Source organism: Opisthorchis viverrini, assembly GCF_000715545.1.
Source record: "Opisthorchis viverrini unplaced genomic scaffold opera_v5_129, whole genome shotgun sequence".
NCBI lineage: Eukaryota > Metazoa > Platyhelminthes > Trematoda > Opisthorchiida > Opisthorchiidae > Opisthorchis > Opisthorchis viverrini.
The window spans coordinates 471,215-496,667 of record NW_008751783.1 but is presented as its reverse complement, the minus strand read 5'-3'; the positions used below and the strand labels follow the sequence as shown (position 1 = coordinate 496,667).

At 46.5% G+C, this 25,453-nt stretch overlaps 2 protein-coding genes across 2 annotated transcripts in view; one reads left to right on the top strand and one right to left on the bottom strand.

Annotated features, from left to right (window-relative positions):
• Nucleotides 1-8,543, bottom strand: part of T265_06247 (hypothetical protein) — a gene marked incomplete at both ends in the record, with an annotated part of 40,985 nt that extends 32,442 nt beyond the window's left edge. The window contains one exon of the mRNA XM_009171457.1: nucleotides 7,710-8,543. Within this exon, the coding sequence (XP_009169721.1) occupies nucleotides 7,710-8,506 (797 nt within the window). The remainder of the gene's footprint in view (nucleotides 1-7,709) is intronic.
• A 10,324-nt stretch (nucleotides 8,544-18,867) lies between these two features.
• T265_13978 (hypothetical protein) overlaps nucleotides 18,868-25,453 on the top strand; it is a gene marked incomplete at both ends in the record, with an annotated part of 45,619 nt that continues 39,033 nt past the window's right edge. Inside the window, 10 exon segments of the mRNA XM_009171477.1 lie at nucleotides 18,868-18,916; nucleotides 18,925-19,186; nucleotides 19,287-19,401; nucleotides 19,490-19,636; nucleotides 21,662-22,078; nucleotides 22,397-22,678; nucleotides 22,803-22,943; nucleotides 23,146-23,427; nucleotides 23,899-24,135; nucleotides 24,269-24,880. Of these exon segments, the coding sequence (XP_009169741.1) occupies nucleotides 18,868-18,916; nucleotides 18,925-19,186; nucleotides 19,287-19,401; nucleotides 19,490-19,636; nucleotides 21,662-22,078; nucleotides 22,397-22,678; nucleotides 22,803-22,943; nucleotides 23,146-23,427; nucleotides 23,899-24,135; nucleotides 24,269-24,880 (2,544 nt within the window).

The window sequence follows — 25,453 nt, the reverse complement described above, 5'->3', positions numbered from 1 at the left end:
TATATATATATATATATATAACTAAACGAACTTTATGGTTGTACGGCAGTGAAGCATCAGTGCCAACACTGATGTTGCTGTCATTGATGATGATGATGAGGACCAGACCTACGGATATGTCTCTAGCAAAGAGGTGCGGTGAGAGGAGAACAGGTGTGTGGGGGGAACGTGTATTTCCGCCTACCCCCCCTGTTGCATGCAACAAGGCGACCCATCTGATGGCATGAAGCGACGGTCGACGTGGAGTATTTTTGGCTGCGAAGTTCACGGTCGCACGGGGGAGAAGATACTACCACAAAACCAAAACCTATATGGGAGCAAAGCTTTCGGCTCAAAATTCCGGTATAAGTGTCGAACCCGACCTCTGCCTTTCAACTTCTCCTGTCTAGGCTTGCGCAACTAGACAATACCCCAGCAATCGTGTTTCCTCCTGGTGGAATGGCAGTTAGACAGACACAGAATGCTACAGGACAAAAACACACTGACATCGATTAACACCCACGTCTTGCAGCATGCGCATTGCACCAACACAGCTTCCAGTGCTGGAAACATTCTTCGGGGGAAGTCCCTGTTACACAATTGAAAACTCGCTTTTCAACTGTCTCGTTACGGATTCGCTGACACCAACACACATGAGCTTTGGTTCTGAGACAGCGGTTGTCGAAGACCGGAAGATGTCTCAGTTCCCCCGCTCAAATGGGTCTAGTCTCAGCCACATAACAGAATATACCGTACTGTAGTCTGCTACGTATGTCCTTGAGACTCAGGGATATGCCGCTCTGGCGCTACAGGTGTCACAAGTAAGGAGACACGACCAGATCTCTCGAGATTCGTGAATACCCTAAACTGTTACACTACAATCGAAACTAATACAACTTCCAAGATAAGTCAACCGCTCGACTAATTTGAGTCTCTTCCTAGACTGTAGATGGCTTGTCCGGTGACTGATTGTCCAACAGCATGACCTTACGCTTTGTGGGTGCAAATTGCATTCCAAAACTCGATATGACTTTGGTCAATTTATGCAAAAGCGTCTGCACCTTCCATTCTTTGAACACGGGAAGGAAATCATCTGCATATTCCAGATCGAAAAGGTTTTCATCAGCCATTTGAACACCAAGATTTTTAACACTTTCCAGCGTTCGCCTGATTACTTCCTCGTTGAAGAGGTTAGACAAGAGAGGAGAGAGTGGGTATCCTTGTTGGATACCACTTTTTGTAGAAACTGTCGTAGGAAGTTCATCAAACACTCTCATATACCCAGAAGTACATTAATATAGGGACAGGATTATGTTCACAAACTTCTGCGACACCCTGTTGAGCAAGTATGCCTGCCACCACTGACCGACCGACAGAGTCGAACACACGCTTGACGTCAAGGGATACATATGGCGTTGCCCTAACACCTGATGGAGTGTGAGGATGTGGTCGACGCAGCCTCTACCCAGCTGACATCCCGCTTGCTCACAATTCAAGGATTCGTGTGCCGCTGTAAGACGACAAAGAAACCAGAAGCTTCATTAAAACGGGAGTAAAGCTAACACCTCTGTGGTTACCGCATTCATTGAGAAACCCTTTTTGAAAATGGGCATTCCATTAGTTTGGGACGGTCTCTTACTCCAAACAGGCTGGCTATGCTGTTTGAGGAATTCACTGTCATCCTTGGGTAGTGTAAGGTCCTCAGGAAAAACGGTAGGATGGCGTTTGGTTAGATATACAAGCAAACACTTTTAAGGCTGAAGGGGGTTCCATATCAACAGTCCATCTTTTTCCTGAAGGTCGACAGACCGAATTGGAGGTAGCAGGTGGCCAACTGAACTGTTGTTCGAAGGATCCTGCCCGGTAGCCACAACGTCCTTTTTTGCTGAATATCAAAGAGCCACTCTGGTCCGCGATAGTTTCACTGACAAGATGGTTCCTAGGACCAGTCGAAAGAATCAAGTGGAACAGCCTGCGGATGTTTCTAGCGTTTTTCGCACATTCCATTTCTTGGGCCTTTTGGGTTCACCAAGCTTCAGTCTGCAAGGACGCTCAGTTGCACCTGGCGTCGGATGATGAATCCGGTTGAGATGTGACTGAGGCCGGGTGCGCAACTAGACAATACCCCAGCAATCGTGTTTCCTCCTGGTGGAATGGCAGTTAGACACTGGAAGAATGCTACAGCTGAACGACATGTTAATAGATCATCATTCTACCAGACAAGTCACCATGTATGACCCCTACTCCTAGGGTCGGTCCTTTATTCGTTAACCAACCTGGTGTAAGAGATCCTGAGTATCACATATGCACCGTTGGGTATGGTCTAATCGGTTGCGCAAACGATGCACAGACCGTCACGCCGTGGTAAGATTCAAGCGTTTCGTGACAACCATGTCATTTCGTAACAAAGAGAAGGATAACAGTGGATGAGGAAAGGACTTAGCGCTAACCTACCACAATCATTCCGATGTGTCTACACTTCCAGACACTCATTCGAACAATCTGGATAGTAACTGACAAAAACACCACTGACATCGATTAACACCCACGTCTTGCAGCATGCGCATTGCACCAACACAGCTTCCAGTGCTGGAAACATTCTTCGGTGAAAGTCCCTGTTACACAATTGAAAACTCGCTTTTCAACTGTCTCGTTACGGATTCGCTGACACCAACACACATGAGCTTTGGTTCTGAGACAGCGGTTGTCGAAGACCGGAAGATGTCTCAGTTCCCCCGCTCAAATGGGTCTAGTCTCAGCCACATAACAGAATATACCGTACTGTAGTCTGCTACGTATGTCCTTGAGACTCAGGGATATGCCGCTCTGGCGCTACAGGTGTCACAAGTAAGGAGACACGACCAGATCTCTCGAGATTCGTGAATACCCTAAACTGTTACACTACAATCGAAACTAATACAACTTCCAAGATAAGTCAACCGCTCGACTAATTTGAGTCTCTTCCTAGACTGTAGATGGCTTGTCCGGTGACTGATTGTCCAACAGCATGACCTTACGCTTTGTGGGTGCAAATTGCATTCCAAAACTCGATATGACTTTGGTCAATTTATGCAAAAGCGTCTGCACCTTCCATTCTTTGAACACGGGAAGGAAATCATCTGCATATTCCAGATCGAAAAGGTTTTCATCAGCCATTTGAACACCAAGATTTTTAACACTTTCCAGCGTTCGCCTGATTACTTCCTCGTTGAAGAGGTTAGACAAGAGAGGAGAGAGTGGGTATCCTTGTTGGATACCACTTTTTGTAGAAACTGTCGTAGGAAGTTCATCAAACACTCTCATATACCCAGAAGTACATTAATATAGGGACAGGATTATGTTCACAAACTTCTGCGACACCCTGTTGAGCAAGTATGCCTGCCACCACTGACCGACCGACAGAGTCGAACACACGCTTGACGTCAAGGGATACATATGGCGTTGCCCTAACACCTGATGGAGTGTGAGGATGTGGTCGACGCAGCCTCTACCCAGCTGACATCCCGCTTGCTCACAATTCAAGGATTCGTGTGCCGCTGTAAGACGACAAAGAAACCAGAAGCTTCATTAAAACGGGAGTAAAGCTAACACCTCTGTGGTTACCGCATTCATTGAGAAACCCTTTTTGAAAATGGGCATTCCATTAGTTTGGGACGGTCTCTTACTCCAAACAGGCTGGCTATGCTGTTTGAGGAATTCACTGTCATCCTTGGGTAGTGTAAGGTCCTCAGGAAAAACGGTAGGATGGCGTTTGGTTAGATATACAAGCAAACACTTTTAAGGCTGAAGGGGGTTCCATATCAACAGTCCATCTTTTTCCTGAAGGTCGACAGACCGAATTGGAGGTAGCAGGTGGCCAACTGAACTGTTGTTCGAAGGATCCTGCCCGGTAGCCACAACGTCCTTTTTTGCTGAATATCAAAGAGCCACTCTGGTCCGCGATAGTTTCACTGACAAGATGGTTCCTAGGACCAGTCGAAAGAATCAAGTGGAACAGCCTGCGGATGTTTCTAGCGTTTTTCGCACATTCCATTTCTTGGGCCTTTTGGGTTCACCAAGCTTCAGTCTGCAAGGACGCTCAGTTGCACCTGGCGTCGGATGATGAATCCGGTTGAGATGTGACTGAGGCCGGGAGAATCTGTCGGTAGGCCTGCAGCAAAGCCACGGTCTATGATCTAGTGTTCGAATGAAGTTGGCTGGGTTGTACCACAAACGGAGTGGCGCTGTGGATTTCTGCTTCAAATGAACATTAATAGCTGAACTAAGAAACCGTTCGCCGAGCCAGTTCTCGAAGTTTCGTTTGACTTCGGGGTCCACTAGCCTCTCACTGGCTAAGTGAGGTGTGCACATTTTGTGTAAATCTGAACAGCATAATGGAAAGCAGCAGCGCACAAGTGCGTGGTCTACGTTGGTGTTCCAGGAGTGACAGCCAGTGATCGATTCTCGCGATTGGTAGGTGATGGCGATGTGTCTATTTAAAATCGGGGCTGGTTTGTTGCCGGGCACCACGTTGTCAAGCGGTTCCCGCTCTTCGTGAAATTGGAACTGCAAAGGAACAGTCTGTAGTGGGCACACATCTAGAGCAGGCGCACTCCGTTACCCACGTGTTTCATATCTAACCCAAGAAGCTCAGTCCTTGGCTGAGCGCTCATGTCACCAGCAACCAGTGTCCATGCTCTTGGTTAGCTGTAAAAAAAAGACAACTAGAGCTTCGTGGAAATATCCATTGACATGTTAAGAGATATAGTCCGTTGGGCCGTAAGCAGACACAATGAACAGACAGTGGTGGACCCCACTTTCCCAAGATTCTTCCATAGACGCTGCCAAACGAACCACCCAGAGACAACTGTCAACGGGTATCTAATCAATACAATACGCTCAATGCAATAGCCACCCCGGCATATCCGGCTGCAGCTGCCTCCGCATCACCAGAGGTTCGCAGCTGCGAACTAAAAGGAAGAAAGGAGGCAGTTAGTTCGATTACCGTGTTTCCATTCTGTATCCTTGTTTCTGACAAACAGCATACATCAATCCGGAGGAAATCCTCTGACGAGGAAGAGCCGCTTATTACCCCGATTGCTTCTACATGCGAACAATAGATGCAGGTTTCGGGATTTGAGAACATCATTTGACGTGCTAAGGGTTGCTGTTGAAGTCGGATGTGTGGAAGCTGCATCTGAGTATGACGCACTGTGAACACATCGGCTATTGCTAGTTCTAGGATTTGCGAACACAGCATTAAAATTGGGGTGGGGTGGTGTAGGGCAGAAGAGGTAATACGTGAAAGTGCAAGGCGTCAGCGGCAGCATGTTTTGGTTTGCCCGCCCCAGTGTGAAACAAGTAGGGTAACTCTGCTGGTTAGACCACGCGACGGCGGATGGGACATGGTTTTAGTTGTGTGCAATTCATGGTTGTGTGTGGACTGGGATACTACCAGAACGCCCAGACCTTGAGAAGGAGACGGTTAGGACCTTTGGCTCAAAAGCCTGAGCGCAAGGCAGCGGTATTCGGCGGGGAAAAATCGTTCAGCTGTAACACCCTTCTGGTGCCTAGCTGCCATGCCACCCGGAGGAAGCACGAGGGCTGGGATACTGCCAGGTTGCCCAAGCCTAGACAGAGGAAATCGAGAGGCCGATGTTGGGTTCGAACCACAGACCTTCTGGTCAGTAAATTCGCGCTCTAACCAATTGAGCCATCTCGACCCCATCCGGCGGGAAATGCAAACGAGTTACCAGTTTTATAGAACAAGTCACCATCCATGTTTCAGCCCCCAACCTGAAAGACCAGGAGACTGTGATGATCAGACCTCTAACCACTGACCAGCCTGGTATGAGAGACCGCGAGTTTCGCACGGACACCACCCAGTGTGGCTCAAAGAGTCACGCAGGAAAGCAAACCGTCACGGTGTTCGTTCAACTGTAGCACGCTATCGGTACCTAAATGCCGTGCCATCAGAAGGAAGCATGAGGGCTGGGGTACTGCCAGGTTGCCAGGAAGTCGAGAGGCAGAGGTCGGGTTCAAACCACAGACCTTCCGGTCAATAAATTCGCGCTCTAACCACTTGGATCATCTCGTCCCATATCCATCTGTTAAGTCATACCTTGTCCGTCTCGCGGTTTCAGCTATTCTGAAGGAAGCACGCAGAACAACATCCGTCTTAGTAGATTATGTTTCAGTGTGCGTACCTCATAGCAGAGCCACTACAATTTTCGGCGGTGGATTTTCCGACTCTTAAGATCGAGTGATCCCTTCAGAGGCAGAGATCCAGTGATATACCTTTTTGATGCCACAAGTGACACAAATTGGCAGGCGTGATTCGCGTCTTTGAGTTTCTCGCACTGACTTCATCAGGTATACTTCCATCAGAAATAATAGAACTACCGGGTCACGTAAAATTCTCCACAACCTCCACTGCTCCCCTTGAATTGTAAGGATGTTCAGAGACTGCACACTCCAAAGCATGACGTTGCACTCTGAAGGTACAAGACGCGTGCCAAAAGATGTTAGTGTGTGGATGGATGTGAGAGTGTGAATATTTGGCCAGTGAGACCCTTGAATTAAGGCATGGATACAGACTCAAATGGTCTAACCAGACGAGCCTATCTTTTGAGTATTTTTTTGAGCGATCTAGAGCGGTTTGCGCTGAAACACTTGGCATCTGTTTAGAGTTTTCTAAAGCTATTGAGCGAGTAACAAAATAGAGCGATGGGGGAAATAGCCGCATCATCATAACGGGCCCATAGTATTAGTACTCACGCCTGACTGGCTGCTTTTATGGGACCCATCAGCATCTCCCGGGTACTGAGTTGCTCAAGATCGATATAATTAACCTTTCAAGTGCAATCGCAGCAATATCACCGTCACAAATAACACTGGGGTTAGCGCGGGCAATTCGTTGTTACCCAACGCGCCGTCATTATTGACACAGGATTACCTTATGACAAAACTGTACGACGAAGATAACTCATCCGAACATTTCGGTTACATTCACCAATGACAAGTGATTAAACTACATTAGCGCTTCCCTCGAATGTGTCAAATCCCGTCCCTACTGTCCTGGCTCCTTTTCTGCTTCAAGACCCGAGCTGCGAAGTCTCGCTCCAGCTTAACCCTGAAAATTCAAATTCCCCCATTAGGAAACGATCAACGCCCCTGTTATGCCCCGCTGAACCCCTCGAATATATTGGAATCACCTTCGACCTCCCATCGCGAGTCACCTGTTAGCAAAAGCAGAAGAGCTTTGCCATCTGCGCCTGTCAAAGTTCCACGACTTACCCACCAACGCCAAACACCACCCTTCATGCACCGCATTCAAACGCCAGATAACTGTGGATGTATGTGATTCATTTAAACATTCATGACCCAAACGCGATCAAAACTCAGATATCACAACCTGAGAAACAATTTCTCTTCTGTTCTTCGGTATACCCTACTGCTGTTAGGATGACATAGTAGAGGACTGCTCCGTCGGTTATGACGCACTTGTGGAGAGTTGCGAGTATATTGAAGATGCGGTTTGTACGTTACCTTAATGGAATTTTATCCATCCTGATGAAGGGCAGCAGTTAATCAACCCATCTTGGAGTTTGGACAATCAACTGGTACTCGTGCATCGTTCAGTGGACAGTCAACATAGAACGCATGAAGCAGACTCATCCTAACCTTGGATACCTATTGGGTTACTGAAAGTGAAATAAGGAGAGCACGCTAAACCGTTAGGCTAAACTCACCTCATCTTGCTTAGTGAGGATGTGGCACACACCGGAACGGCCTGCTCGCCATGGCGGGCCCAGATTATCGGACCGTCGTTGCTGTCGTGAGGATCCATTCCGGAGAGGCTGGAGAGTGCTCCCCATGGCGTAACTAAGCGGAGAAATGGATCAGATTCAATCATGCGGAGAAGATCATTCGAGAAGCAGCCACGTTCCTCTCCTTTGGTTCCTACAATACTTATAGCATGTAGGGGGCCAAAGCGGAATATTCCTCGTGTGTAGGCCTTGAAAACGTCTTCAGAGTACCTCGATATGGACGTAGATTCTGAAGCATTTTTTCGTTCTAAGGGATTCGTGTTAACTTTCAATTCTGGGTACATCACGGAAAGATACGAAAGCAACTCAGGTATACGCTTAGCAGCACCATGGACAACACCGATGCAATAATATGAAAAGGGGACATGTATTCCCCTCTTCCGTCGCTCTGTGAACAGTGTTCTGAAATACTTCTTGGTGAACAGTTCGAGCTCAACTTTATTTAAGTGTGCGAGTTCGTCAGCGTAGGAATGCAAAGCATAACCACCACCGTTCTCATAGTGCTCCACATACATCAAATCAGATAAATGTCGCAGCGGAGAGCGAGGCACTTTCGATCTTGCAAACGACTGGATTAAGTGTCTGAGTGGATCATGTCCATATTTAGCTGAGGCGCACTCTGCAGAATGGCGCTTCCGTGAAAATTTCGAAGTTAAGTGGCTGTGATCCGGTCCCACGCCGTTTGAGGTGTTCGTATCCACCGACGACTTGGTTTCCATAAATTTCTGTAGGGTGGAAAGGCAGGAAGTCGATGACTTGAACTCTACTGACTGTCTACATGCCATAAACTCAAAGCTGGGCACAGGTGTGAGGGGGGAATAGCACTCAGCAGCGGACCAAATAGATACTTTGACCTGATTGGTTATTACACCGTGCGATGAGTATCGTAGGTATGGTAGAGAACACGAAAAGGCTCAGAAAACAAGATCTTAAGCCCCATGTTTGGACACAGGATAACAGTGTGACTTGGAGGACCAGTAAGGCGTTTCGGTGAATTTCATCCTGTGTTACTGAATACTTTCACCAAATGTATACACTAGTAGGAAGCCGGGGACTAGTAAAATCGGGTCGGAAAGTACCTGGAACCATCCATAGTTCCGGATGAAAAGAGAAACAGATGTCCCTCACCCTTGGCGGTGGTCTATAAAACGAGATTAGTAATACATCATAGGACATTATGAATGATATGTACATCAATATGTTAAGTGGCAGACTTATGTCTGAATTTGGGTATGCCTAATTTGTTAGCGATATGAATGGATCGGCCAGTGGATGGCCGATCCTGATCCAGCACACAAGGTTTCCTCAAAACCGTAGGAGCGAAAAGAAGGGTCAAACGTTAGAGAGCGGCACATAACTGCATACATGGCTAAATCAAAAGGTACATAACCCGCAAAACTTGTGAAAACTTGTTCGAATTGATTATTGTGCGTAGTTCTGGTGTGCACCTCAGTTTTTAAATTGCACAATACGGTCACAACTCTGCAGTTAGTTGGTTCAAGTTAAGATATTTTTCTTGGGAAACTGGTTGTTGCATTGGCTCCATCCTTCTCGGTCTTCAACGCAGTTAGCATACGTCCGTGCTCGGGTGCAGAGAACCTTCTGCACCAATGGAAGGTCTTTGAGCCGAGAGATATCGATACATTTGGGAGGCATGAAAGCTTCTTTATCTGTCTCGTAGTGTTGGAAACTTACACTACTCTACAGTTCCGGGTTCCTACAAAATTCAGCCGACACCGTCCACTGTGGCGTGGTGCTCCAAGTGGCATCTCACGAGCAAGGGGAGAACGCCGTTGACAATGTATGAACTAATCCCAATGCGACGGTTGTGACAAGTCTCTCAGTTTTCGAGCTTCACTGGACCTCATTTTCCGATTATCGGAAGATTTTTGGAGATGGAGCGGCTAGATGGTATCAATCATTCAGGGAGTGTACAGTAATTACAATTTCGCAGACGAAGGTAGCAAGAAGCTTACGCAGCATGCACCAGCTGCCCACAACTTTTCGACTTAATGTGGCCGGCGTTACCTGAACACAAAATATATTCACCTGATTAGTCTTATTCGATCCTTTGCGAAACGGTTCGTCAACTGTGTGGATGTTTGGGCTTTCGTACGTCAATGATAACCTACAGGGCTATATGGACAGAAAATCATCAGCCAAATGAATATTTCGTGCTCCTGAATCAGTACCTTGAACATGCGCCATTGGATGTAACCCCGTATGTTAATATTTTAAGGGACTATCCACATGAAATCGTTGTATTTACCACAAAGGTAAACAACGCCATTGCCGATAAGCTCAAGCTCCAAAGCAGTGAAACAAAAGACCTGTTGTAGTCGCAATAGTTGCCGTGAAGCAGTGATTTATTTTACAACACCGACGCTAAAGCCACTTTGGGCAGTTTACATATGAAGTGCCGCTTGAATGTAGAAGTTATCCTTTGGGTGTCCTTGAAACTGGGCTGTCGTTAACGGCAACACAAACACCAATTTACGCCGAAAATTCATCGGTTAGTTTGTTTTTTGCACCATCAGGACGCTAGTATTCTTTTGCCAACCGCCAGACTAAGTGGGCACGAACCACCCCGCCTCACCATATTTCTCCACTCGATCTCAGCAAACCCAACTGCATTCGCCAATCTCGATGGCTTGCTCAGAGGCATTTTTGGTGCATTTGAAATTGGTCGTGTTTTTGCTCGTACAAATTTTCAGAATTCATTCAACTCATTCAATTCAGTTAAGGAAGTAACGCGTGTCAATTGGTTAGAGTTTCCAATCCAATATAACCTTGCGTGAAAACCTATCCACTTCTGCGGTGCGCTCAATTATTCACAAGCATGAGCCAGGTTATTTCACTCTGGTTTGTGTCACAGTTATCAGTGAACCGCAACAGATGTGGATTAAATAAAAGGCCGGCAAACGTATGACATGGAACTTCATGGTTGAGAGACCTACTGACATTTTGCATGTACTAGGATGACTAGATAAGCCAGGCATCCAACGATTTTCGCGCCTTTGTTTGCGCCTGCTTCCTCTGAATCGGGGAAGCCATTCAACCCACGACTAGCAAGACAATTTCCAATGAACGAAACCCCGCCTCCATTTCATTGCCGGAAAGACCAGCATGAATATTCATTATTATTTGGTAAAATAAAAGAAAAACTGGAATTTCTTTTTGAAAGCGCTAGAAAATTCAAACATAAATGAGGTAGCTGCGTGGACGAAATCCGATAATGAACTTTTCTCCATGAACAAAGATCTAATGCTCTCCTTCCAGGGTTCTTTGGCTGAGAAGAAGCTGATTCGGCTCCCTGATGCAGTAACCAACAAAACGACGCCGACTCCAATGAACAGGCGCACAAGGAATTCCAGAATGATCATCGGAAATTCGTTCTTCAGAACAATCGTGCCGCCAAACTACCCCGCAGATACGTTTTCTAATTTAGGATTACTTTTCTCGGATGACATATCACCCTGAACTTCCAACGCTCGAGCCCTCCAAATGGATGGAGACCCTGCGAAGCATCGGTTACTGGAAAGGCACCTTCCACCGGATGACGAAAATTTCGTCCAAATTTGATTCTGAGGAGACTAGGCAAACGCCGTTATCGTGCCGGGTAGGGATGGACCAGAAGATCTAACGAAGACAGTAACAAAAAGAATTAGAGCATGAGTCCCATCAAAAATGTCCTTCAAAATGTACCATGAAAAAGTTGCTGAAAAATAGTTTGTAGTTCCACAGATGGCTCGACGTACATTCCTCGGTATTACTAGCATAAAGGCGGGTTGATCGACTGGCTCCAAGCCAGAGTACGTCTTGGATACGCGAATCAAGGGCTCAATAAAGACGTAACATTTACTGTGTGCAAAGAGCTATCATAAAGTGTTTGCTTGTCTTAAATCCATTGACTCCGAAAGGCGTCTTCCCGTAGATTGACTAGATTCTCCGAAGTATCTCTCCTTCGAGGAGACCTGGTTGAACGAGGTTTGACGAATGAAGTTTATCAGCATTAAACAAACTATCACACGGCTGGGAAATGGTTAGCAAAATTTCCTACTCAAGACGCATAATTTTATCGGGCAACAATTTTTCTCACATCAAGCAGTCCTCCCGCGGCGCGTTTAGCACCCTTTTCAGAGCAAGTTCGGATGCTTTCACTATCAGTCCTTGTGTTGGTATGTTCAGCGCTGGGAACATAAAGAGTGGTGGTAGGCCCCATTTCCGCTTGCGTTTCTCAGGCGAATTCAAGCCACTGACTGACAAAAACAAGCTCCACCCGGGAAGCTTGGGCAAAAGCTTTATAACTATGCACAAATCCGTGAATTTGTGGAAAGCGGTGAACCAGCATAAAATTTAAATGCGCTGTCGCAACCGTCGTGCACAATTTGGCTGCCCATATGTGTCTTGTTATATCCTCACCAACACGCTCCTTCTCGGTTGTTTTGGGCCTTTGGCCCGTGGGAATCAACCTACGTAAGCTCGCACTCCCTTTGACGTTTTCTCAGTGCGGCACAACTATGCCTCTGCTCCAAGTTTCAGGATGCTCTGACATTTTATACCAATCTGTGCACTTAATTATTCTCCCTGCGGTGACAATTTGTCTGTACTCTCTTAACATATTACTAAATAATCCCTGGTCCCGCAACAAGATTTTTCCCTCGGAGATGCCGTAAGACTACCTCTAATTCATTTACTTTGCAGTTCGTCAACGTACTCATCAATGTAGCCGCTCAAGGTGGTCCAAGTTCTGCCAAATCCATCACTTCTAACTCATAACTGTCGGGGAGCACTGCTGGAATTCTTCATTTTTCGGAGACATTCATCCTGATATTAGGTTTATATTGGCAAAAACTGTCACGTTCGCTCCGACAATCCCCATCTGAATCGCAAGTATTTGGCAGTAACCACTTTGCTATGCCCTCGTACGTTTTGGATCATTCTTCTTGAAACTGCGGGTGCCCTCAGCCAGCGATGGATTCTTCCATCTTTTTTGGCTGCACAAATATGGTCATAACTTTCGTGTATGCCACTCTCGCTGCATGCACTGCTCAGCGGTATCCGCTGAAGAATTCGAGTGCGGTTGGACATTCACGAAATACATCGTCATCCACCGCGGAAAAATAGGTGGTCTTGGCTCCGACCACCTACCATGAGCCCAACTCTCAGGAGGAAGAAGGGCGTTCAGAGAACCGATGTTAAAGGGAACCGGTTTTAACACGCACTAACTGCACACGATCTTATATTATCGCCTTAAAATGCTAATTGCCGCTCGGCTTGCCGCATGCATTTCACTGTCATGTTCGCAGCCTATACAGCCTGCAGGCAGATTTCATTTTGACATTAAAAACGTACGATTAACCGTTCGGTTCTCGTATTACTCTGTGACTAGTTGGGGGCCGTCGCTCGATGGGTTATGCACACCAGTCATATCGCTCAAGTGTGAACAAGTTCGCCTGTTGAGACGTAAAAATTCAGATGCGTCCAATATGCCTCGCACGTCAGATGTCCGTGGTTCAAATCCCGGCACGACCATTGGATATACACTGCTGGTGATCTCCAATAAGAAAGAAACTCTAGTCCCGCACTTCAATTTAGCATGGACTCACTGGGATAATTGCGCCAGAACAGTAGGACTACCGTTCAAACGAGAGTGGTGTGACTATGAACCAGGGTATTCATCCCGCAAAACCACGAAATCTAACCAAATTCATCATTTGGTGGTTACTTGATCATGCCGAACCCATTCAGCTGCTCGCCAATGCGTGAACTCGTGGCCTGTGTATATGTGGTCGCACTTCGATTACAATCTGAGAGCAATTTGGCAGTGTTTTCACGGCTGCATAAAACTATCACTGTGCAAATCACGCTGTGTGAAATAGTAAAGTTTATTCTTTGGCTCTGACAAGCCAAGGAACATCTTAAAAAGCTTGTTTTTAATAGCTCACCAATCCGCCCCATACTAAGGCGACTACTATTGGCTTCAAGGCTTGTCGCTGTGGCAACCATGGTGGCTGCGGGTGAAGTCACGAGTCTGGTTAAAATATCTGACGTTTAATGTCATTATGTGCTAGCTGAATTTCCATATTCTATTTTGTTTTCAGGCGAAAGATTCCCCTGCTTCTAGTGACACTGCGATGTTGAGTAGTGTACGGCATACATAACAAAGGTCGAGGGCGTTAGCTCTAGCATGTTCGTAGCCCAACAAAGGTGAACCCATCTGCTCCATAACTTCTACTTTTTGGATATAGTTCAGAGTCCGTAGGCGTCCCGATTGGGCGCCCATTATCAGCACAATGCTCTCAGTGGCAAAAACTTCGCAAGTGAAGTAAAACTTCCTATGCCACACTGTTGCAGTTTGTTGCATTTAGGCTCAAACCAAAAACCGTTTTAACTTACTCTTATAATTTTGCAGCTCTCCAAGTTTCATTCTTCACTGAAGCAACCACGCGTCTGGTTGAAAAGTCTCGTTGGATAATTTATCAGCATCACTGAGACACTGAGACGCCTGAATGGGGCTTATAAGTTCGAACTCAAACTTCCAATTGAATTGCCTGATTGCTTTAATCCATCAATGACACGTCACAACTTTCAAAGTTTCAATTCCATTGTGCGAATACCGAAGGCTTCTGATTGTCCGAGAAGGAGCGCGTTTCAAACCACGCGGAAAATTCAAACTGCCGGCAGCTTTCTCGCAAACTCAGCTCAGTTTCATCATCAAGAGGCTTATATGCATTGTTCGTCCATTTTATATAATCAGAAAGTCAGTTCGCTAGCGGTACTCCTCAAAATTCCGCCTTAGGTACAACGTAGTGTATCGTCTGAGTGATCTAATTGAGGTCTAATTGAGTTCTGGTGGGAAGTTTGTAATTGTGACGACGCTGAGTGCTGACAGGAGCTCCTCGTCTGCCCGTCTGAATGGTTACTCACCTGACAGCTCCCAATAGTCCTGTCAATTTATTATGTGTAATGTTGACGACTCAGTTGTTTCGCTTGAATGGGACTTTACTCGGGATATCTCTAAGACTAAGGAAGATCTTAAGGTGGTTTGAAACATTTCCCTGGGCATGCAAGAAGCTGCATCACACTGGTAGCGTTGAAAAGTCTGGACGCCCTACACGTGTGACGTGCCCACCAGACGGAGGCATCGTGTCTTATCCTCTCCATAGGGGTGAGATTAACCATGTGGAACGTGTTTGAGGAGTGGCTACGCTTTCGGTGGAAGGTCAGAGGAATTTCGAATAGGAGGACCGGTTAGACTCCGCTGCGGTATCGTCGTGCCGGCAGCCTCCATACCGCGTTTCGTCACATCCTTGTGCCGCAAGTGCTGGACTACCCATGGGCTTACTATTATGTAATGACCGCTGAGATAGGGGCCATTGTTCAGCGCTCCACAAACAGTGAGTACAATCTGTCGATGATACCCAGGAGGTTATGTAGGATCGTCGACCCGGTGAGGTCTCTGAGTGTTGTGTGGTGGGAGAGAAAATGACAAGTTCAGACGCCAGCTAGGCGAACATCTGACAAACATAGTGCCGAAATGGATATCGATAGCGGGACACATCAAATTAATGTGGCCACTGCGTTGAAAGGTATTCTTATTGCCATCCACCAACTGGGGTTTGCAAGCGCCGGTTAGGCAACTCAAACTTCTCTTCCACCGAGAAAAATTGGACATGTAGAAGGAAGTAGGACTAGCCTGCCAAAACATTCTAGGCGTCTGTGCATCCAACCTCCAATCGAACAATCTGGTTAGAAACTGACAACATGTACGCCAGCAGCATCGCCAACCTGTGATATTCAGTGTCTCCTAAGGGGCGAGATGGCTCAGTGGTAAGAGCGCGAAATTACTGACCGAAAGGTCCGTGGTTCGAACCCGACATCTGCCTCTCGACTTCTCCTATCTGGGCTTGGGCAACCTGGAAGTATCCCAGTCCTCGTGCTTCCTTCGGGTGATGTGGCAGTTAGGCACCGAAAGGGTACCACTGCTGGACGATCTAGTGTTTGCTCCCAGGCATGGCGAATGTCACGGCCCCAGCTGAACCGATCGAAATGTTGGATAGATCCACCTATCTGAGTAGTTGAATCATGTTAGTGGCGGGATTGCTGACGAACCGAACTTCAGAATCGCAAATGCCTCTTCTTCCTGGCTCCAATTTGGGCACCTTTTTAGTCGACGTTACAATAGTCTGTTGGAAAAGCGCGGGGTCACTACGTGGCAGTGCGTCCTGCATTTCTTAATGGTTGTGATTCTTGGCACTATGCTGGAGATGAAAGCGGAATGATTGTCACTGACCATAGAAGACTTTGTCGCATTGCACATTTATTATGGGAACATGAGATTAACAAAGTCGAAGTGCCACGATGCCTCCTTACGTCTTGATGTGATCCGTGACGGATGTCTCCAGAAAGAAGTAGTGTAGTCCTCTAAACCCCAATATAATGCTTGCAGGTAACCTACCACAATGTGACTTCCTCTGAGAAGTCCTATTCACCGACTTTTATGGTGATGTTTTCAGCAAAACGAAATATCGAAATGCCTTCTACTGCCTTCGTCACAGCGGATAACTCGGGCACCCGCGGAGTTTTCATTGCCGCAAGCGGTCAAGCTAAAAATGCGCCCACTGCTTTGAATCCATTACTTCCAGAGCTAGTTGTGACTCGTCTCAAGGGGGCCATCTTGAACGTGGTTGTAATAGCTGTCCACTCCCCTAGGTTTGTATCAAACCCAACCGTAAAGGAGTTCTGTGAACAGTTGCAGCAGGTGATCAATGTCAACTCCCGTCGCGAAGAGACTGAACCTTTCAGTCGTGTGACGGTTTGTGCACCTCAGCGACCCATTGAGCAACACTGGAGGTGTTCATCGTGACACTCAGAGTCTCTTATACCAGGTTGGTCAATAGTTAGAAGTCTGACGAACACAGTCTCCTGGTTCTTCTGGCTTTGATTGAGGACCCACAATTCTAGTAGTCCTGGATTTCCGAGGCGCATTCGACTCGGTTGACCGGTCTGTTCTTGTTGACACGCTTATCCACCAAGGGATGCCCCAGAAGTTTATGAACATAACATGCTTTTTGTATTCAGACTTCCGGACGTGTGAAAGTATACGGCGAGCTCTACAAAAGCTTCCGCACACAAAGTGGTGTCCGTCAGGGATGCCCACCTTCTCCATTTCTATTTAACTTCGCGGTCGACGAAATCATGAGAGGAACGCTGGAAGGTCTCCAAAACCCTGTGAAAGCCTTGTCGATCTGGAATATGCAGATGACATCATTCTCATGTTCGAAGGGGAGGAAAAAGCGCAAGAGTTCTTGAGTGAAATGACCCAAAAATGTTGGAGGCTGGTGCACGCTGCCATTGCCTTTCGGATTCGGAAGGGGATTTCGTCCTTCACCAGTCAGCCGAGCCTTATGCAGAGATCCAGATAGACGAACTTAACTATCAAACGACCCGATCCACCCGTGGACGTCACTTTTGAGGTTGATCTCATTCAGTCTTGCTTGCCTAACCGTGCAGCAGGATGATTTAGGTTGAGATAGTTCATGTTTCTTAATTGTCTGTCCCAAGAAAAACAATATGGCCAGTGACCTTAACGTCTTATCGTCACCACCATCACCACCATTACCATTTTCACCATCATCATCACTACCGAAGACGGCAGCACCAATATTGACACTAATGCTTCACTGCCGTACAACCAAAAAGTTTATCTAATTATATTTAAAGTTGTAAAATGAAATAAGAGAAAAGGGTGGGTGAGGGTGGAGACGTGGTGTTGACATATCGCGAACATTCTGGGGTGCCTACACATCCAACCGATTAGTCAGACAATTTGAAAAGAAACTGGCAGCAGGGACGCTAGTGACATTGGCCAGCCGCATTTCTTGCAGTGTTGCCAGCCTAGTGCATGAAGGGTCACGTAGCCCCCATCCTGGATGGCCTACAACAAGAAGATTTCAAACTTCATAATCTCTTCCACGACATTCTGGTAACTCGGCCGTTGGGCTTCTTGGAATCGTATGTGGGTGGTAGATTCGGAGTCGATGCTCGTCGCACGGACAACGGAGAGCGACTCCCCTAGTTGTGTACTGATCACCAACCGCTTCTGGCCAGTACGAATTTTCAGTACAAACGTTCGCATCGCGTAACCTGGTAGCCACCAACTGCAAATCAACCGTTGTTGTAGTTGGATCACGTGGCTATCAGCCCGGAAAAGAGCCACAATGCAAGATCGCGGTTCCCTCAGAGGCACACAACTTGATTCCGTGTACGCCGTCAGTTGGCCTCTCTTCAGGTCCTCGCAAGTCAGCAAGAAACATACCAATCCAACTTCTTCGAATAATTACCGTTGGGCAACAGCATCGATCCGAGCTAGCTCAACAACTCTACAATAAACCAGCACTATACTAGTAGTGGGCGCGTGGACAAGATATGGCACAATGTAAAAGATGGTTTTCTAGCGGCCCTCAGAGCTGTGTGTGCGACCTCTCAGATACGATTAAGTGACAACTGGATATCGAGATCGCTAGTCCTAAGTAACGTCAGGAATTTCACTACTAGCCTCTAATGCCTGCGGAGTCGAGACGCTCTGAAGAATTTCGCTCGCAGATATCGGGTGCGCAGGCGGCATAGTTCTTCTTGGATGTGGTATCACTGTAATGCAAAGAACATCAAATAATCTAAATAATTCCGCTTCATGGTTTGGTTTTTGTTTCACACTTGCAAAGTGTAAAGTGTTCCTGCAAGGCTGGATGGACTTGGACCCTAATCTCATGCTTGCGAATGAGCCGCTTGAAGTAGCAGACAAATTTGCCTACCGCAAGTCAGAAACATACCAATCCAACTTCTTCGAATAATTACCGTTGGGCAACAGCATCGATCCGAGCTAGCTCAACAACTCTACAATAAACCAGCACTATACTAGTAGTGGGCGCGTGGACAAGATATGGCACAATGTAAAAGATGGTTTTCTAGCGGCCCTCAGAGCTGTGTGTGCGACCTCTCAGATACGATTAAGTGACAACTGGATATCGAGATCGCTAGTCCTAAGTAACGTCAGGAATTTCACTACTAGCCTCTAATGCCTGCGGAGTCGAGACGCTCTGAAGAATTTCGCTCGCAGATATCGGGTGCGCAGGCGGCATAGTTCTTCTTGGATGTGGTATCACTGTAATGCAAAGAACATCAAATAATCTAAATAATTCCGCTTCATGGTTTGGTTTTTGTTTCACACTTGCAAAGTGTAAAGTGTTCCTGCAAGGCTGGATGGACTTGGACCCTAATCTCATGCTTGCGAATGAGCCGCTTGAAGTAGCAGACAAATTTGCCTACCTATCGGTCCCGGTGGTCTCGCAAAAGATGCAATTCACCTCCGGATTTGGAAGGCCAGAGCAGCTTTCGTGAACCTGCATCACCTATGACGTAGGTGTGACATCAGGATATCCGTCAAGGGTCGAGTTTAGAATGTTGTGGTGCGCTCCATATTATTATACGGATCAGTAACCTGGACCCTGCGCGCCGAGGAGGTCAAAAGACTTTCAGTGTTTGTCGATCGGTGTCTTCAGAGTATTGCCCGCATCTGATTAGAGCACCCAAACACTTCAGTAATGCCGAAGTACGTCAAGTGGTTTTCGGAAGAAATAACGCATGCGATAAATGAACTGACGAAACTGGTCGCGCTGGCTTGACCACGTGCTCCGTAGGCCAGTCAGCCGACTTCCTCGAAGGTCTTTATTCGCCCAACCACGCGATGGGTGGATGCGAGCCAGGGGAGGTCAAACGATGACTTGGCAGCGAACCACGAGGGCAGTTACCGACAAACTGCTGCGCTGTCTCTCTGGATGGGGATCGTGAGACAGGATACATAAATAGTTAGAGACACTGTCAGATATGGCCCAGTTGGGACCTCAGTTGCACTCATGTGACCAAGCTGTTGCTTTATATGCACAGCTCCCCTCCCCGTTTCCACTGACACCTCTTTGTTGACACATCAAGTATATTAGCTACCGCTTCCAATGTGCAGCTATCTACCCTACTTTCCTAAATCCGGTGAACGAAGCTGTGGCACTTAGAACCACTGTACGGTAAGTTCGCCGTTTTCACAACTGATGGTGATGATAGTACCAAGTACGTTCTTCATCTCGCGGCTCACGCCATTTTGAGAAGGGCATGGAGAACGATACTCGTCTCAGTAGACGGTGTTTCGGCATGCGTAGAAATGGCGATCCATCGTAGTTCGTAGTGCTGAATGTTTTGCGGGGTCGGAGCACTTACTGCACAACCAGATACTCGTTCTCCACTCGCCTGGTTACTAATTCGTTGACGCCATCCACATTCGGCGACGCGTCTGAGGAATCGGTGGTCAAAGCCTCGTATCACTGAGAGGTTTGTCTGTCTTTTGGCCGAGTTGGATAACATTGTCGGTTATGATCAACCGTTGCATACTTGAAGTGTTCGGTTTTGGGGCCAACCCTTTCTAGCCCTTCTCCTGAGAGAAGACAGCAACATTGTTCCCATAGATGTGGACATTCTGGTCGCCCGCTTCTCACATTTTTCACACCGAACAGTATGATCTCAACTCAAGAACACGTAACAAGATTGACCGCACTACGTATAGTCGTATATGTTTTTCGTCGGACTGATCCCTGTTTACCATCCTGGTGTGTTCGAACCGTAAGGAGCAGACCAAACCAGTGTGGCTCTCAAAAGCACTGCAGCACCAAAGCTCGACCACCACAATTTTGGCTCAATCACCCGTGCAGAGCTATTTTTGGTCAATTACGGGGATTTGTCCGTTGAGTTCGTTAGGTGGCACCTTGTAAATTAAGCAAATTACAAAACTATTTGTGTCCTTATCCAGCACTGCCGCAAGGAGACATGCAAGCGCTAATCAACATTCGTTAACATTGTCGTCCATCCAAATGTTTGCGAAGTAGCTGGGCATGTCTCGCTTTTCAGTGTTCTCAGGAACAAGGGAAATACAAGTGGTCACCTTGATCAGGATAACGAAAACGCCCATCGAAAAAAAGGCTAGGAAATACACTAATCTGTATAATAACGTTCGTCCACCTGTGTAGGTCACAGTCCGCAGACGAAACCTAAGAATTTCCCCAATTACGTGCAGAAATGTGAATTATATTATAGAATACACCTAAAAACTGAGTCTAGCTCTGACAAGTCGCCGCCCAAGAAGGCAGTTAACGTCAAGTCATGTGGATTGAATCTGCACGGTTAAAGGATAATTAGAGCTGCAAAGCGAAACGGGTCCCACAGGTTTCCAGCCTCACATATCTGTACTATCGCCTCTGAATCAATTTCACTTCATGTTAGAAGCACGCGACAGACTTTACTTCGTAAGAAACGTGGATGAAGTTGAGTATAGTTATTCTATTGCAGTAGACATCTGGGGTCATACGAACGTCTATAGAAGTGATTGCGCTCGACTAGAAAGGTTGAAAACTAGTGTGACAGTGTACTCAACTATTACTTCGATGGCTTCTGACACGAACACCTCCCTTGGGATCAGTAAGACGCACATTGTTGATAATTCCTGCGAAGAATAAAGCGGATCTTCAGCTTTGATCTTTACTCTACAAAACGGAATCCACAATTAAACATTAGAAATGTCGCTCTGACTCATGGTGATAAATTCTTCCGAATGCTTGCGTGCGACTGTGCAGGCTCATCTCAGCAGCATCCTTTTGTTTTAGCTCTGTGTACGTCATGTGCAATCAGGCTTCAGTTCATCTGATTTTCCGCTGACGCCGTGATATCTTACAACAGTGCATCATCTCTGTCTCAGTGTACAAACCCCGATGGGGATGAATATGGAATATGTTGAGAACTTATCAACTGAGTCACCTGTCCATCGTCAGTCCGATGACAAGAATCCACTCCCGCTACCAATCGCTCCCGATTCCTACACAAGCAGTGCACAGTTAGATGCACAAACGGCAACTTATTCTCTACGTGCTGTTCGTTCCCGTATTTCCGAGTATGTACTGGAACGATTGCAGCGGTTACAGGCTGCCTATCATGAAGATCTCGCGGAACTTAGCTTCATACAAAGTGGCTCGCTTTTGGTCGACTTTCCTCCATGGAAACGCAAAAAGTCACAAGAATTGATGCAAGCGTTGTGTTCTGGTCATCTGGATCCAGAAGATTTGGCCCTGATCGGAAGTTTTATGTCGGGAAAAGTGACGCCTGATGATTTCTTTCTACCTAGCATCCAAAGATATGTTGGCCCACAGACTGGTGATGCGGACGGTGATTCTGAGGAGGAAGAGGAGGAGGTAGGTCAGGTTGTCTGTATTTTGGGGTGATATCGTTGGGTGCTAAGGTTGTTTCGATTATCTTGAGCTATTGTTATTCAACTAACCCGTTGTGCCGATTCGTCGTTAATTTTCCCGGAGAGTTTAGAACTATAACGGTCTACGTATTATTCAGAATGGCACACCTCCAATCATGAAATATTTACACTTTTGTTAGTGCTACTTCAGCATATATATTCTTTAGGTTTACAAGCATATTCAGATTTATCTAAACTGATCTCGAATAACTGATGGATAGCTTCTCATTTATTTTGTGTTTTGTTGTCTTGCGTATTCCAGCGTAGGTTGGATGAAGACTCACTCTATCAACTTGCATTAGATGAATTGGAACTGCACAAACGTGTGATGGGGATGAAGCTTGCGGGTCTTTGGTCAGTCAGTGAAATATGTACCGAGGGGACCGAGGTTACGGCATCCGCCCCTACTCCCAGTCTATCTTCCCTGGCGGCTCCTCCAGAACAGACGGACAAAATGTACTCTGACTATTTGTTTGCGGAACTCCAATGGTTATCGGAAGATTTCAAGAGAGAACGTCAGTGGAAGAAAGCATCGGCCAAAAAGGTATCCTACCCTGCTGTTTCTCCAAATGAATGTGTTTTTAATGCTGCTCGTCCACAGGTTGCATCTTTGTGTCCTTTAGGTGGTTGGCCATTTTTATTGCGGTGACACTTTGTCCCTTTTTTAGCTGGCCATTGGTGCCATCAAGGCACACCGAGATAAAACGGAACGGTCCATACGTTTTGAGAAGGAGGAAGTTTTACGAGCCCGCAAACTTTGTGCAATGATTTCCCGTATGGTTCGCGAGTGGTGGCGCCAGATAGACAAGGTCAGTTGGGAAGAATAATATATTTTCCTTGCCTCCCATCCTTGTTCCACTCTAGTCTTTTGACCACTCGATATTTCCCTTCGTTCATCTGTGCTGTCGATGATAATGATGTATGTATGTAATACATGATGTCAACTGCCTTCATTAGTTTTCAATCACTCCCATAGTGATGGTGCTTTTTATGATCTTTTCCATTTTTCAGATTGTACATGCAAAACAGAAAGCAAGACTTAGTGTGAAACATCAACAGGCTATCACTTCTCATCTAGGAAGGGTCCTGGAAACCACTGAAGAATACACCCGTTGGTTGACGGAAGGCATCACAGGTAACAAGACAAAGCAAATGGATATGGCAGAGGATAATCACCAAGCATCTACTTCTGGGTCAGCCAAAGATGCTTCTGATAGACCATCCACGAAAGCACGGGTCAACAGTGCGAAGAAGCCAGTGCATTCCACAGATTCGTCGGATGCCGAGTTTACAGTGAGTAGGATAAATAACCCAAGTATTCAATTCTGTTCACCACCGGCCAGATATTGAGGTCCGGTGGCGACGCCTTTGATGATAAATACTTCTCTATGCAATCACTCGCTTGCGAATCAAGGTGGTGGCATGTCCTCAGTGAAGAATCCAGATGATAACATTATTCAACTGAATATGGTACACACAAGCCGCTCCGTGATTCAGTTGGCGGGACATTCAGCATATCGAAGTATTTCTGTTGGTGTGACACCACCTATAAGGTTGATGAAGTCATTAGCTTATAGTCAGTAGTATCGCATCAGGAATGAAAAAGTTCCCCCTTAATTTTTGGAGTGTTAGTCCTTTTCCCCTACTCTTCTTTTTCCCCTCTGAATTTCTATATCGTGGCTCCCGTCCAGTCATGTTTATCCCTTTATATTAATCCGCTTAGCAGGAAGCCGTGTGTACATACACTGTCTGCGTCTACTTTAGGCGGATGAGGCAGCTTTGGCTGCCATTGAAGATGACGAAGAAACTATCGAACAGGAGGAGCAGCACTCGCCAGAACATGGGGTGACGGCGGAAGCCGAACTAGCTCAATTGACTGCTGATGCAGAGGTACCTCTCGAGGAACTCGTGCCACCAGATTACTTTGACTACCAGCCGGAAGAATTGGACACTTCCACAGATGCAGAGAAGCTGTCGAATCCAGATCTGGAACGCACCCTGGTTAGTATCATGATAGGTAACATAGTGTCAATATTTTGACTACATATTTAATTCTTTATACCGTACTCCATCCATCCAATTATCTTTATGGACCACATATTGTTCGTTATCACATTTACATATATTTTTGCAGAAAAAATCGGAACCTGACGGTGATGAGCCTTTCCACATCAGTGCAGAGAATAGTGATGCGGAAACCTGGGAGGAAGAAACTACCATAGAAGACCAGGAAGGTTACAAACGACGTAACTATCTTGAAACACAAGAAAGTGGCGCACAATCTGGAGGTGCGGAGAGTGTTGAACAACTTGATGAGATTGCCCAACTGGAGCGAGAAGCGACTATGCCTTTGGATGTGTTGTTGGATAGCTTGATGAAGCAACGTGAGTTAGAAGCAGAAGATACGGTAGATCACGTGGGGTCAGTGTCTGAATCAGAACTAAGTCCTTCAACCCGTGAATCGTACACCACTACGTCATCGGGAGATGAATCTGATGACGACAGAACGACACATTCCAGTGTCTCTACTAGTGACGCAGATGGAGAAGAGGAAGAGGACGAAGAGCAAGGCACACTTCTTCGGGAGCTAGTTTCAGGCCCTGAATTAGTGGACGAAGAATTCGGATCGAAAACGAAAGAAGGTGAAACTGAAAATGCTTCGAGCAAAGGAATAAGTAGTGAATTGTCAACAGTCACTGGCTCGCTTCCGAACTCAGTACTTTCAGAGGACCAGCAGGAGTTAGAGGTGAGTCTTTCTACATGTAACGGGAAACAAACGTTTATGCGTCTTAAAACTTCAGCTTCGAAACTGTTACATTCCGTCTTTTTTTGTTGAGATTGGTCAATCTTTAGGACATTACTTCTGTTGTACATGGGACATTCCATTCGGGAGTCCCCGTGCTCATTCTGAATTGAGATGTCCTCAAAACAGAATTTTCTTGTTATCAAGAGGAGGTTTTGTTTCAGTTTGGTTCGACGCCACGGAGCTCCAAGCCAAAGTGTACTTGCTGGACCATTCAGCATTACGAGGTTTGGTTGCCCAGCTTCATATTATTTTCTTTGTATTCACGTAAGTGTCATTTGAACAGACCTATTCCTGTCCGGGTGAAGTTATTCTGGTTTGTCCAACCCAAACGAGGGGGACACTAGATGGAGGTTTCTACCTTTTCTCTAGGTTCTGAGCATCCGTGGCTCTACCTGATTAGAAAGCCATAATAGGTGGGTCAGTCAGTCGACAGTTACTAGGTCATCGTTCGAGGCCTTGGATTACCAGTCGCATCGCTCAAGCATGGACGGTTTCGCCTTTTCTGAGGTGACC